General features: G+C 59.1%; 1 protein-coding gene across 2 annotated transcripts in view; it reads right to left on the bottom strand.

The window, feature by feature from the left end:
* Nucleotides 1-13,683, bottom strand: part of PRKAR1B (protein kinase cAMP-dependent type I regulatory subunit beta) — a 91,932-nt gene that overhangs the window by 24,327 nt on the left and 53,922 nt on the right. For both annotated transcript variants that reach the window (XM_007467067.1, XM_007467068.1), the window contains exons 7-8: nucleotides 8,515-8,673; nucleotides 3,438-3,498 (exon numbers count right to left, since the gene is read on the bottom strand). In XM_007467067.1, the coding sequence (XP_007467129.1) occupies nucleotides 3,438-3,498; nucleotides 8,515-8,673 (220 nt within the window). The remainder of the gene's footprint in view (nucleotides 1-3,437; nucleotides 3,499-8,514; nucleotides 8,674-13,683) is intronic.

The raw sequence follows: 13,683 nt of genomic DNA on the forward strand, positions 1-13,683 counted from the left end.
ACTGTGGTGCACGGGCTTAGTTGCTCTGCGGCACGTGGGATCTTCCCCAACCAGGGCTCGAACCCATGTCCCCCGTATTGGCAGGCGGATTCTTAACCACTGCTCCACCAGGGAAGTCCCTATCAAGTATTTCTTGAGTTCCAACCACAGAGTGCTTTCCATAAATGATCTCATTTAATCCTCACAACAACCAGCAAGATAGAAGTCCCCATTTCGCAGATGGGGAAACTGAGGCTCTGAGAGGTTAAATGATCTGTCTGAGGCTGCACAGCCAATAATCGGTGCTGGGATTGGAATCCAGGTCTGATCCTGGTTGTATGGTCACAAAATACCCGAGTAAATCATACCGTCAGAGTGCCTGGCACTATGGTACTTCATATGCCAGCCTCTCCTCTGGAAGATGGAGGGCAGAGTTTTGTTATAAATGTCGAAGTGACATTCGTAGGCTCCTGTAGGGCCTTCCGTCACCATGTGCCACCTGAAGTGCCTACAAGCCTTAGCTGGTGCTTGGTGGGCAGCATCGTCCTGAGAGTCAGGACTGCAACAGCAGGTAACCCACCGGGTTTGATCTGCCCAGAAGCATAACTTGTTTTCTAAAATTCAAGTCCAAACACCAGAAAAGCAGCAGGTTCTCACTCAGTCCTGCCCAGTCCTGCCCCAATGCTGCACCCCAGGGTCGGGTGCCCCCTCCTTCCGTCCTGCTGTGTGACACAAGCGTCGCTGCCACAAACGGGGTGTCAGGCCCCCAAGCCAGGTAAGCTTGCACACAGAACGTCATCAAGACAGAAAACCTGCTACGGTTTCCAGAGTAAGACTCAGACTCCACGGCCATCTGGCTGCCATTTCACAAGCTCTCTGCAAAATCTGGCTATAATTCTACCAAGTTGTGAACAGTAGTTAATTTTTTTTAAGGTTTAGCTAAGTGAATTGAAAATCGAAATACTTGCTAAAGCTTGCCACAGCTGAGAATGAAAAAGGGCTGCAGTGCTACAAAAGGAGACTGCGTTGGAAGGGGGAGGGGGCCAACTTGGAGAAACTAAAAGAAAGACAGAAGAACACAAAGAAAGAGCAAGGCTTCACTCCCACACTGCATTTGCACAGAATTCAGGATGGTTGCTAAGGTGTGGTTTGTTAAACTGATTTATGAAGCAAACTGGTCTAACCTACTTGAGACCACAAACACTGCTTTATTACAAGCATCCACTTTCAAACTACCAATTAATATGCTAATTACTAACATTTATATATATATAAATGTTATATACATGTTATATATATATATATATACACATTATATATATATATATATATATATACATATATATCCTTTTTCAGATTCTTTTCCCTTATAGGTTATTACGAGATACTAAATATAGTTCCCTGTGCTTTACAGTAGGGCCTTGCTGCTTATCTATTTTATATACAGTGGCGTGTATCTGCTAATCCCAAACTCCTAATTTATCCACCCCACCCCGTTTCCCCTTTGGTGACCATAAGTTTGTTTTCTATGTCTGTGAGTCTCTTTCTGTTTCGTAAGTAAGTTCATTTGCATCATTTTTCTTAGATTCCACACATAAGTGATACCATATGGTATTTTTCTTTCTGACTTACTTGCTTAGTAGGATAATCTCTAGGTCCATCCATGTTGCTGCAAATGGCATTATTTCATTCCTTTTTATGGCAGAGTAATATTCCACTGTATATATATACAGCACATCTTCTTTATCCATTCATCTGTCCAGGGACATTTAGGTTGTTTCCATGTCTTGGCTATAGTGAACAGTGCTGCTGTGAACACTGGGGTGCATGTATCTACTTGAATCATAGTTTTTTTCTGGATACGTGCCCAGGAGTGAGATTGCTGGATCAAATGGTATCTCTATTTTTAGTTTTTCGAGGAACCTCCATACCGTTCTCCATAGCGGCTGCACCAATTTACGTTCCCAACAACAGTGTAGGATTCCCTTTTCTCCACACCCTCTCCAGCATTTGTTATTTGTAGACTTTTTGATGACGGCCCTCCTGACCAGTGTGAGGTGGTACCTCATTGTAGTTCTGATTTGCATTTCTCTAATAATTAGCAATGTTGAGCATCTTTCCATGTGCCTGTTGGCCATCTGTATGTCTTCGTTGGAGAAATGTCTATTTAGGTCTTCTGTCCATTTTTTGAATGGGTTGTTTTTTTGATATTGAGCTGTATCAGCGGTCTGTATATTTTGGAAATTAAACCCTTGTCAGTAGTATCACTTCCAAATATTTTCTCCCAGTCTGTAGGTCGTCTTTCCGTTTTGTTTATGGTTTCCTTTGCTGTGCAGAAGCTTTTAAGTTTAATTAGGTCCCATTTGTTTATTCTTGTTTTTTATTTCCATTACTCCAGGAGGCAGAGCCAGAAAGATCTTGCTGTGACTTACGTCAGAGTGTCCTGCCTATGTTTTCCTCTAGGAGTTTTATCCTGTCCGGTCCTACATTTAGGTCGCTAGTCCATTTTGAGGGTTTGTGTGTGACGTTAGGGAGTGCTCTAGCTTCACACTTTCCCAGCATCACTGACTGAAGAGGCCGCCTTTTCTCCATTGTGTATTCTTGTCTCCTTGGCGTCTCTGCACCCACGAAAGTGCACCTGCTCCTTCTCCTTCTCACTCCAAAGGTTCTTAGAAAAGGAGGCTAAGCCTCACGCCCCACCTGCACCCAGAAGTCCAGCCTGCGGTTTTTAAGGCTGTGATGTTCCCGCAGGAACTCCTGCCGGACGGTTATTTCCCGCGGTTCCCAGGGCCTTAGCACTTAGACGTCACTCGCTCTCCCAAGCGGGTCCACTCCCTGTCCTTAAGGGGAGCTGCTAGACACACACTGATTCATATTCCAACTGATTAAAATGACATAACATTAAAATTCTCAAGTGTTCCACACGGATACGGAACACCTGCATTGCTGCCAAAAGTTCTACTGGGCAGGCTGGTCCAAAATGATACGTCGTTGTCGTGTATGTCAAAGCAACTTCAAAACGCTGAAAATCTTCTGCTGGAGAGAACCTGTTGACACTCCCGACGGTCAGTGGAAATGTGGCCAACGTGCCTCTCAGATCCCAGGACGAGAAAAGTGGGGGGCACACGAGAACCCCCATGGAGGAAAACCCAAACAGGTCAGGAAAGATGCTCGACACAGCTCCAAATGGACCAACATGGAGAGAAAGGCGTTGATGGTAGAGAGACGGACATGCGAAGCACGGATGGATGGAGGGCAGACACTGAGTGTGTGTGTGTGCGTGTGTGTGTGTGTGTGTGTTCGTGGGCACGTACATGCCTGCATACACGATACATCTGTGTGTGCATGTGTGTGTGTGGGCGCACTGCACAGGTGTGAGCACGCATGTGTGTCCCAAACTTGCACGGCATGTGGAAACGGCTGGGCCGCAGCCCCGGGCAGCCAGGGGCGGGACGCACCCAGGATGGAGACTTTGCCGAGAAACTCCTCGTACATCCTGCGCTTCCTTAGTGTGCTGCCCTGCGGGAGGGGGAGACACAGAGAAGCAGGTGTTCAGAAGGGCTTCCCGCCCCGACCCCTTCCACATTCCCAAATTCCCCAAGTGACTCTGAACTCCTAAAAGGAGACCCCGGAAGCCCCTTGAACAAGCAAGGGCCTGAGTGGCGGCCGCCGTTCACGGCCCAGACCTCCCCGCACCTCCCCCTCCGGGGTCTCCGTCCTAACCGCACACGTAAGGTTGGGCCTCATCCAGACCCACGGGATGGGGTGAGCCAGGAGGCCTGAACCTCCAGCGGGTTCAGAAGCCCCGGGTTCCAATCGCACCCCTCACTCCGTATCTGCACGCCCCGAGCCAGCTCTCCCTCTCTGAGCCTCAGTTTCCTCATCTGGACGATGGGGTATCTTAATTCCTGTCCCACAGGATTCTGTGAAAGTTACGCGAGCAGACATCGGTCAGCTGACATGGTGAGAGGACCTCGGCACCGCCCCCCCGACCCGGCCTCAGACTCCCCGTCGGCTCTGCGTGGCTCAGGGCCAGACCAGCGTTAAAGAGGCTGCAAGTCTCGAATCTGGAATCCTGGAGGTTCTCCCTGCCTCCCTCACAGAAGCGCACACACCCCAGGGCCCCTCCATCCAGCAAAGAGCCCCACAGGGCTGGGACCCAAGACCACATGGTAACTGGACCAACAGGGTGTAGATGGAGCTCCTGCACCGCGGCTGGCGGCCACGGAGGGGACACGGCGTCCAGGTGGTCAGTGGCAGAACCTAGGAGTCTTGGGGCCCTGTGTGTCCGCTTGCGGCGGGTCTAGATGCCTGCGGTGGCAGCATGCTCAGCTCAGCTCAGCCCCCAGCCCGAGCCGAGCCGTCTCAGACCCCGCCGGTCTCGAGAAAGGCGTTTCTTTTGAAAGATAATTTATATTCCCGCTGACCTCCCAGCAGCTCCGCCCACCCGCTGGAATGCAGGCGTGTTTGCCCAGGAACCCTAGACATTAAAGCTCAGCACAACTGGCCCATCCATCTCCCGCCGCAGGATGACAGCTGGAGGTGGCCGCCCGGGACCCTCGGGCAAGGAGACCCGCCTCCAAGGCTGACCAAGGCGCCTCCCGTTGGAAGCTTTCCCCCTGGGATGAGACGGACGGGGAGGCAGGGCCGGGAGCCCCCACTGTCGCTTCATGCATCACACAGGTGTCCGGGGCGCCGGCCCATCACCTTGGGGGCTGCCAGGACCCCCACTTGCATCTGCCGGCAGCCCCAAGGTGGGCTTTGCGCCTGGTGAGGCTGGCCCTACGTACAACTCCCGTCACAGGTACGGGGCCTGCCCAAGGCCACACTGAGGGAAGGAGCCAGCGGGGCCTGGAACCCTTGTCCTCATGGATGCTTGCAGAGGACCCACGCTGGTTGCGGGGGGCACGGGGCCTGGTCCGGCTCAGCTCCGCCCATCTCCCTGGTTCCTGCAGCCTCGGTTTCCACATCTCTGTGCTGGGGTCCCGTCGGGCCGACTTTGAGGAACAGAGACCGCAGAGAAAGACCATCTATGTCCCACCACAGCATTGGCCACTACTCACGCGCCCCTCCCCCTCCCCTGCAGGGCACTAGAGCGGCGCCCTCACCTGACCCGGGACAGATGGACGGGGATGCATGGGCAGGGCAGGGAGGGGAAGACAGCACTTCCTGACCTCCCACCTCACCGCCAGCAGCGGGGCCTGGAACCTCACTTCGGGGCCGCTTGTAGCTGGAGACACGGCCCCGCCCCCAGCCCCGCCCCACTGCCGCAGGCGTGAGGCCAGCCCGGAACCCCGATGCCCAACGTGAGGCTCCTTCTGTTGCACCTTCCACTGCACCCCGCTGTCCCCGGGGAAGCGTTCTGTCCTAAGACTGGAATCTAAAATGTCTGCGAAATCCAGGCCCACCGCCCCCCAGGCCCCACCTGCGTGGACTGAGCCGGCCCCGAGGACAGGCTGGGGACCTGGGTCCCGGCAGACAGCAGGGCTCTGGCCATAGCACACACCCCCCTGGGTATAGAGCGTTCACAGAGGGCCTGCCCCCCGGGACGCAGCTCGGGGGAGGGTGCGAACCTGCCAGGCGGAGGAGGAATCTACGTCGGGTAAGATGACCCTTCGACCCGGACCGACCACTCCAAACGCCCTTTCCCCTGACGTGTTCAATCCTGACCGGCCCTGCAGCCATGAACTGAAGCACACACGTGCACACACACACACACACCGCCCCAGCTCCCACGAGAAGGGGGTCCCAGGCTCCTGCTGCCCCACTTCATGGATGGGAGCCAGGGGCCCAAGCAGGTGGGGTGAGAGCTCAGCGCTGCGGCTCAGGACCTGGTTCCGGGGGTCTCGGGACCCCCAGGCAAGTGGGGCTCTGGAGACTCCAGCCCAGACTCCACAACAGGATTTTGCACTCATCAATTCCCACTTGGGGTCTCACATAAGATTCAGGGTGAACGAAAGGTACTGAAGCTTGAAAGAATGAAGTCCGGGGTCGCTGGCCCCTGCCTGGGGGCCCGGAGGGGGTCGAGCCCCCATCCTGCTCAGAGGCGGCGCACGTGGCTGGCCTCGCCAAGCTCCATCCGTCCATCCGTCTGTCTGTCTGTAGCACGTGGAGCAGCGGAGCCTCTCGGGTCTGATGTTCTGGGATTCAGAGGTGGGTGGCCCTCTCCCTGGAGACACTACCAGCCTCCATCCTGCGTCCCCCACGCGTGTCTAGCTCAGGGTCCAGTCGTCGCACGATGGGCGCATCCGAGTCCGCTCAAGCCACGGGCTGATGCAGCAATGGATGCCGTCCACGGACACTCCCTTCCGAGTGGGCCACACTGTCATTTTCTCCCCAAGACGCAGGGGCTCTGTAGGCTCCCAGCGCAGCCGCAGCTATTCTTAGTGCCCGGGGGGCCAGAATTAAAACAGAGGAAGCGCCAGCTGCCTTGGTGGTTTGGGAGCTTCCCTGAATGTACCGTTCCAGCCACAAAAATCCCACAGCCAAGGACGACTCCGACTCGGCGTGGACGATGGCGGAGAAACAACGGCTTATGCAACGGGCCAGGTGCATCCAGAGGAGACAGGGAGGGGGAGGGTGCCTGGGGCGCCTCCCCCCACAGACAGTGATCTCTCCCGGAGAAAACAGGAATGGGCAGGTTTAAGACCAAAGAGCGGGAGCCGCATTCCACGAGGACTCACCTCACAGGGCAGGGCAGGGCAGTGCCTCCCCCAGTGGATGACCCCGAGTGCACAGACGACGAGCCGCACGAAGCAGATGCCCCCAGGACTGAACTGACCCCTCCCTGCATCACAAAGGACCAGGAGCTACAGCGGAGCCAGGACAGCAGCCAGCAATCCTTTCTCCCTCGTTCCCCTTTGGAGGGGCCCCCGGGGCAGGACCGGCTCTCCAGGCTCAGCTGGGACTGAGCTCACAGAGCCTGTCCTAAACATCCCAGACCTTCCCCAGGCCTCCCCCAGAGCATCCCAAACCACAGCCCGCACCCCAGAAACTGCACCGCCCAGGCTGGCCTTCAGGAGACAACCAAGGCCCAAAGGGCACCTGGCAGCGGCACATCCACCTCCAGGGTCTCCCAGCAATGTGCTCACCTGGGTCACCTCCCTCCATGCTGTCGGGACTCCTCGGATCCCAGGCCCACAGGGGCGGCCTTTGAGCAAACACCGTCGCTAGCCCCTGGGGGCTGCCCTCAGGAATGAGCCCACCCCCGCCCAGGTCCTCCAGCACCAGCCCTGACCAGCAGAAAAGCACCTGGCGGTCACCACTGGCGAGCACGGACAGCCAAGGAGTGTGACTTCCACGAGGACGGGGCACTCAGCTCCCAGGGGCCTCTGCCCGGAGACCTGCGGCCACAAGGGAACCACCCCCAGACCAGAGTGGCCAGCCAGGACCTCCCTCCACCCCTCCCGAATCGGGACTCTCTCCACTACCACCCAGAAGGCCCCCAAGTGCCAGGGCATCACCGGGTCCAGGGCGGCTCCTGCCACTTCTCTGCCCACAATCCTGCCAGGGCCCCCGGTGCACTCAGAGTCTGAGTCCAGGCCCCCGCCCCACCCACCACAGGATCCCAGCATCCTCACTGTCTCCCCACTGGTCCACGAACAGGCCAGCCAGGCCTGCACCCCAGGGCCCGTGCACTGGCTGTTTCTACTGCCCGAACACTCTCCCGCTGGACAGCCAAGGGCTCCCTGCTCCAGGCCTCTGCTCGACACCACCTCGTCACAAAAAGGGTCTCAGGGAGGGGGGCCTCAGGGCTTTCTTTAAAACATCAGCCCCCCGCCCCCACCTCTGCCCCTCTCTGCTCTATCATTCTCCGTGGAAACTGCCAACAGGAGGTGTATGTTTGCTCCGTCATCTCCTCCAGCATGTCAGCCTCCCAGTCCCCTGACGGGTCCCAGCACCGAGAATCCGGCAGTGCGTGTGCAGGACGGACACTCAGCGGGCACGGGAAGATCCCGCCTCTTCTGCCTGGGACGGGCCTTCTCAGCGCACAGGCTCATCTCCGGCGCCTTCCATGAACATCTGCCCCGTTGCTCCCGAGAGCCCCACGGCGAGCCTCCACAGGTGTGCGCACCTACACCCACACCATGCCAACTAAGAGAGGAGCTGGCTGCGTGTGAGAAAACCTAAAATGACAGTCCCCAAGTAAGGAATCCTAGAGGCCAGCAGCCTGCCCGGTACTGCGGTCCCACTGTGCCCCCAGAGGCCAGGCTCCTCTCAGTGATTCGCTCCACCACCTTGGGGAACGTCACCTCATGGTCAAGAATGGCAGTTGGAACTCCAGCCATCGCAACCACGTTCCAGACAGTTGCAAGGAGAATGGGGGAGGAAAGCAAAAGGGGCTTCCCCAGCTGTCTGCCTGCCTCTTGGGTAACTTTCCTGAACCCCCTCCCGACACTCGCCACCCATCGCATCCCTACTTATGGCCCCACCTGGACACAACCAGGGTTCCCGCGAGATGCTCGGTGGGCATGAGACTCGGCTGGCTGCCCTCCCAGCCCTGGCGAAGCCTCCACGCAGGCACCACTCACTCACCATGAGGATGCGCCGGTAGCTGTCCCGGTCGATGCCCCAGAGCTTGAGGTCCGTCTTGGCCTTCACAGTCGCCGCCCTGGGGGTGCCGTAGATGAGGGCCAGCTCCCCGAAGCTGCCGCCTTCACTGATGCTGGTCACCCACTCTCCGTTCACATACACCTTCAGGGAACAGGGGGACAGCGTCACGGGGTCTGGGGCCACCCACCCTCCGTCCACATACACCTTTGGGGGACAGAGGGGCAGCGTCACGGGGGCCTGGGGTTACACTGCTGCTTCCTGCACAGGGAGCCCTCCGTTCCATCCACCAGGAGGGCACAAGGCTGCTGCAGCCCCCAGATCCCTTGCAGGCAGGCAGAACTCAGCACTGCCCTGCCCAGGCCCAGGATCGGCCAAGGCACCTGCCTCACACCCAGCCCTACCCAGAGCCAAGGCTGGACGGGCACAAAGGCGGAGGCCCTCAGCGGTCAGTGCCGACGAGACTGGCCAGGCCCCAGCTGGACGCACTGCTGAGGCTCCCGGTCCGCAGAAGAGCGAGTCCCGCCACCTCCCAGGTTGGCCTGCGACTCAGCTCCTCACGGACTAGAGGTGGGCTGTGCACCTGGGCCTCGGGCTCCCTGACTGCACACCAGCGAGTCACCCCTGCCATGGCGCTCTCGCCCCACCCATGCGGGCCCCTCCACTTCGTTCACAGACAGCCCTCCCTGCCGTTCCTGCTGCCTGAGGCTCCGGGGAGCAGCCCGGCCCCTGGCCCACCTCCACCGGCAGGCCCCACGGCCGGGAAGGAGCCAGGCTCCCTGGGCCTCCCCAGGGCCTCCGCTCCCCGTGGGCAGCACCCAAGCGCCCAGGCCTGCAGTCAATGGGAGCGGAGGCTGGAGCCGAGGGCCGAGCCCAGAAGGCGGACAAGATTCCCTTTCAGCCTGGGAGGGCGGCGCCCGCCGCACAGTGTCCCTACTATCCAGGGACCGCACGTCCGCATCCTGCAAGAATGGCCCGGATTGTTTATTATGCAGATTCGCTTACTATAAATTAACACAACCACTGTTCATTCCCTCGATGTCAATGAGCTTAAAGAATGGTTCCCATTGGCAAAAAGCATGCATGTCGGGAAAGAATGGATTGCGATGAATCTTGGAAGCAATTCTTATGGAATCAATGACTCATTATCCTGATAATAACTGAGGCACAGAATTGCCAGCCTGCGGGGCACCACGCAGGTGATAACGGAGTCCGGTGTGAGCCAGCCTGGGGAGCAGTGGCCGGCCTGCCCACAAGGTGTCAGGGGAATGGAGATGACAGTTTACAGAGCGACCCGGGGCCTGCACCTCTGTCCCCGCGAGCCCCTGCCCGCGCAGTGAGCCTGCACGACGCCCCTGCCAGGTGTCGGGGAGAAGATGCCAGCTCCCACTCAGCAAGGCCCTCGAGGAATCAGGGCGACGCCCATCCTCCCCACGACGCAGGGAGTGTGTCCGCCCGGCTGTGCCCTGAGATGCTCCCCCCCCCCACAGAGCGCACCCCCAGAGCCGCCACCTGTGGTTTTCTCAAAGGGGACCAGAGTCTGTGGAGGGGCAGTCACGGTGACCCAGGCTCGGCCGGGCTGGCACCAGCTCCCCTCGCGGCTGGTCCTCCGTTCACAGGGCTTGTGTGTTTGTAAAATCCTCTCTGCGTGGATACAACTCTCAAACCTTAACCTGTACGACCCTAAGCGTGCAGCGCAGTGAGTCTCCCCACCACTCAGGTCAGGGCGCGGGACGTTTCCAGGTGCCAGGAACTCCCGGGGCCCCTCGAGGGCTCAGGTGCCTTCAGATGACCGCGGTGCAGCTGAGAGGAACCCCAGCACGTCCTTCTGTGCCAGGCGAGTCTGAGCGCTGGGTCCAGTCCGTCCGTTCTCACTGCCGCACTGCCACTCCCCAGGCTGTGGGTGACGGACGCTGTCTAGTTTCAGCTCTGATTCCGAAGGGGGCCTCGAACCTTCTCGCATGTGACTAAACGCCCTCACTCTCGTGGGTGATGCAGGGGGTGGGGGTAGCACTGGTGGCATCACGGGGGTATCCGCGCGATCTGCTGAACGCCATCTCCCTGGGCTGCACCAGTCGGCCCTCCCCTGGCGCCCGCACCTGCTCCCTCGGTGCGGGGACACCACAGCGACGTGGGCTCAGAGGACCACGGATCTCGGGTTGGGAGCCTCGCCGGACATACGGAGCCTGGGGAGGGTGTGCGGCCTCCCGGCTCCCACCTCAGGGGGAGAAGGAACCACCGCCTCGGATGGCTGCCGGGGGGGCAGGCCACCCCCATCACCCACCAAATAGCACAGGGTCCCCCAGGGAACAGGGTAGGTGGCTTAGGAGAGGCACCAGCAGCGGGTGCACCTCCACTTCCCCAGGGTGTGTCCCCAAAGAGCACGTAGGCAGCTGCTGCCGCAGGGCACACAGGACCAAGGGCACCTAGGCCGGAGCGCGTCACCGGGGGGCCGTGAGGACCCTTCCTCACCGAGGTCCCGACAGCGTCCTCAGAGGCGTCAGAGAAGAGCATTGTGCAGAGCCCAGGCCGGGCAGGGCCGTCCCTCGGAGCACAAAGGGCCATCCTTCTCGGACACTGGCCTCTGTCGCCAAGGCCGCACGGTGCCCGGCCCCCGCCCAGCTGGCGCGCAAAGGGGATACATCGTGCTTTGTTTCAGTTTTGTTTTTCCTTCTTTTAAAGAGAAGCGGTGGGAGGCCCTACCGGGCTACGTCTGTGCTCCCGCCGCTGCCTCAGCTTCCCCGGCTGAGCCCAGAGCTCCCGCCCCGCTGATCTTTGTTCATTCGCTCACTCGCTGTCACCCCCAGCAACCTGGGTGTCCTGCACGCTCTACCTGCTGGGTTCAGCGGTTTAGAGCGTGTGGATTCCTGTTCACCGGGACTTAGTGGCCGACCGGTCGGTGCTCACCACACAAGCCTTATGTCGTGGAAACAAGCACAGGCCCTGAAGAGAAGGGAAGGCGGAGCCACAGTCCAGGCCGTGCAGACAGGACTTCTGAAGAGGTGACTTCGAGCCCAGCCTGAGGGGCCCCCTGAAAAGACCGGGGGAAGAGATCTGAGGCGGGGGGACAGGACGAGCCAAGGCCCTGAGGCAGGACTGAACTCGAAGGGCACTGGATGCAGCAAGACCACACAGGGAGATGTTCGTCTCAGGACCAGAAGGTTCCAGCACGGCTGAGGCCAGGTTCACATCTGGGAGGCTCCCCCTGCTGCAGCTGGAGCCCAGCTCGGGGCGGCGGGAGGGGAGCAGGGAGGAGCGAGGGGCGTCCCAGAAGCACAGCCTTCGACCACGTTACTCAACAGGCGGTGTGCGGACCAGGTGCACAGCACCACCTGGGAACCTGCGGAAACCCAGGTGCACGCCCCCCTCCCCGCCCAACCCCCGACAACGACCGACTGAATCAGACCCCCAGGGGTGCAGCCCAGAGGCCAGGACCTCAGCAGGTGATGCTGACACCTGCCCACGATGGACCAGCTCTGATTCGACTTTGGACAGAGGTGGAGACGGTGACTGATTGGGTCGAGCATCACAGGTAGCACTGCGCTCCCATCAAGGGGGACTTGAGATGGGGACCTCGGCCCCGCCAAAACAGACGAGCAGCTGAGAACGCCAGGGGGGCCGCCTCCCCGCCTGCCCCCAAACCCGGGACACTTCGGTTCAACACTCGACTCCACAGAAAACAGGAATTCAATTGAAATAACTGTTGGGTGAGTGGAGACAGAATCAGTCACTGAGTTTTCCGCTACACTGGATGGGGGGTCCCGCGGCCTCAGCCCCCCTGCCCCCTGCAGCCACTTCCCACGCAACCCGGAGCCGCCCGGGCAAGGAAGCGAGTAGGGCGTGCCAGCCGCTGTTGTTTTTGGTTTCACAGATGGTGAGAAAAAGTTAACGGCCCAGCTCCCAGGCTCCGGCCACAAAGAGACGGGGCGTCCAAGCAGGTGAGTCTGTGCAGGTGAGTCCAGGTATGTCGGCCGCGCTTCTCAGGTAAACCCGGTTCCGAGCCTAAACCCTCTTTAGCCCAAAACACCTGGGGAAAGTCGACTGTCTGGTTTTGCTTGAGAGACAACTCCTCCCAGAGACTCCCTCCCAGCTCCCTGTCTGTGGTGCCCGGGTCACGTGGACCAGTCCCACGGGGTCAGCAGCCACTCCTCAGGGGTGGCCAGCCGCCAGCCAGGTTCCCTCCTCGGAACCTGCCACACCTGGGCCTCCTCCCGCCCTCCCCCAACAGACATCGCGCTCTCCGAGGTCCCAGAGGGCAGGGTCCCATCAGGATCCCAATCCATGTCTGAAGCGCCACTTACTTCCAGGGTGACCATGCGCCCCGTCAAGGGCCCGCTGTGGGGTGTGCACGAGGACTGGTCCCCTCCCCGAGCTGTCATCACATTACCACCACCACACAGGGGGCTCTGGGTCACCTGTCCGTGATTCCAGAGCAGCCTCTGGCCACAGTAGGGCCACCAGGACCTCAGCAGGGAACCAAGAGAGGTGCTGGGCCCCCAGACACACCCTGTGGGTGAGATGCTGCAGGAAAGCTTCACAGCCGGCTCGGGGCCATGGCCACCCAGCGCCCAGGAAGTGGCCGGTCAGCAGAGACACCTGAGAGCAGGACGCCCAGGTCCCTGCACAGCCTGTCGTCCACAGCAGCACGGCTCAGGGTGGCAGCCACAAAGGCGGGCATGACAGGTAAACGGATAAACAAGATGTGGGCCATCCATGCAGTGGAATGTGACTCAGCCTTAAAAAGGGAGGAAACTCTGACACTTGCTACAACATGGATGAACCCTGAGGATGTGACGGTCAGTGAGATGATGTCCTCAGATCCAGGAGGACAGACCCTGTGTGGTTCCACTTCTGAGGTCCCTGGAGGCGTCAGGGTCACAGAGATGGCAAGGAGAGGGTGGGGGCCTGGGGCTGAGGGTTAGTGTTTAATGGGGACAGAGTCTCAGTTTGGGAAGACGAGAAAGTTCTGGAGATGATGGTGGTGATGGCTGCACAACAGTACGAATGTGCTTAATGCCCCTGAACCAGACACTTAAAACGGTTAAGATGTCAACTTTTACGTTATGTGTACTTTACCAATTAAAAAATAAAAAAACAGAACACCAGGCAAGCAGACTGGCGGGCCATGACGCGTGGAGCCTGACAGCCTGGGGT

The sequence above is a fragment of the Lipotes vexillifer genome, unplaced genomic scaffold (assembly GCF_000442215.2).
Source record: "Lipotes vexillifer unplaced genomic scaffold, Lipotes_vexillifer_v1.1 scaffold1701, whole genome shotgun sequence".
Taxonomy (NCBI): domain Eukaryota; kingdom Metazoa; phylum Chordata; class Mammalia; order Artiodactyla; family Lipotidae; genus Lipotes; species Lipotes vexillifer.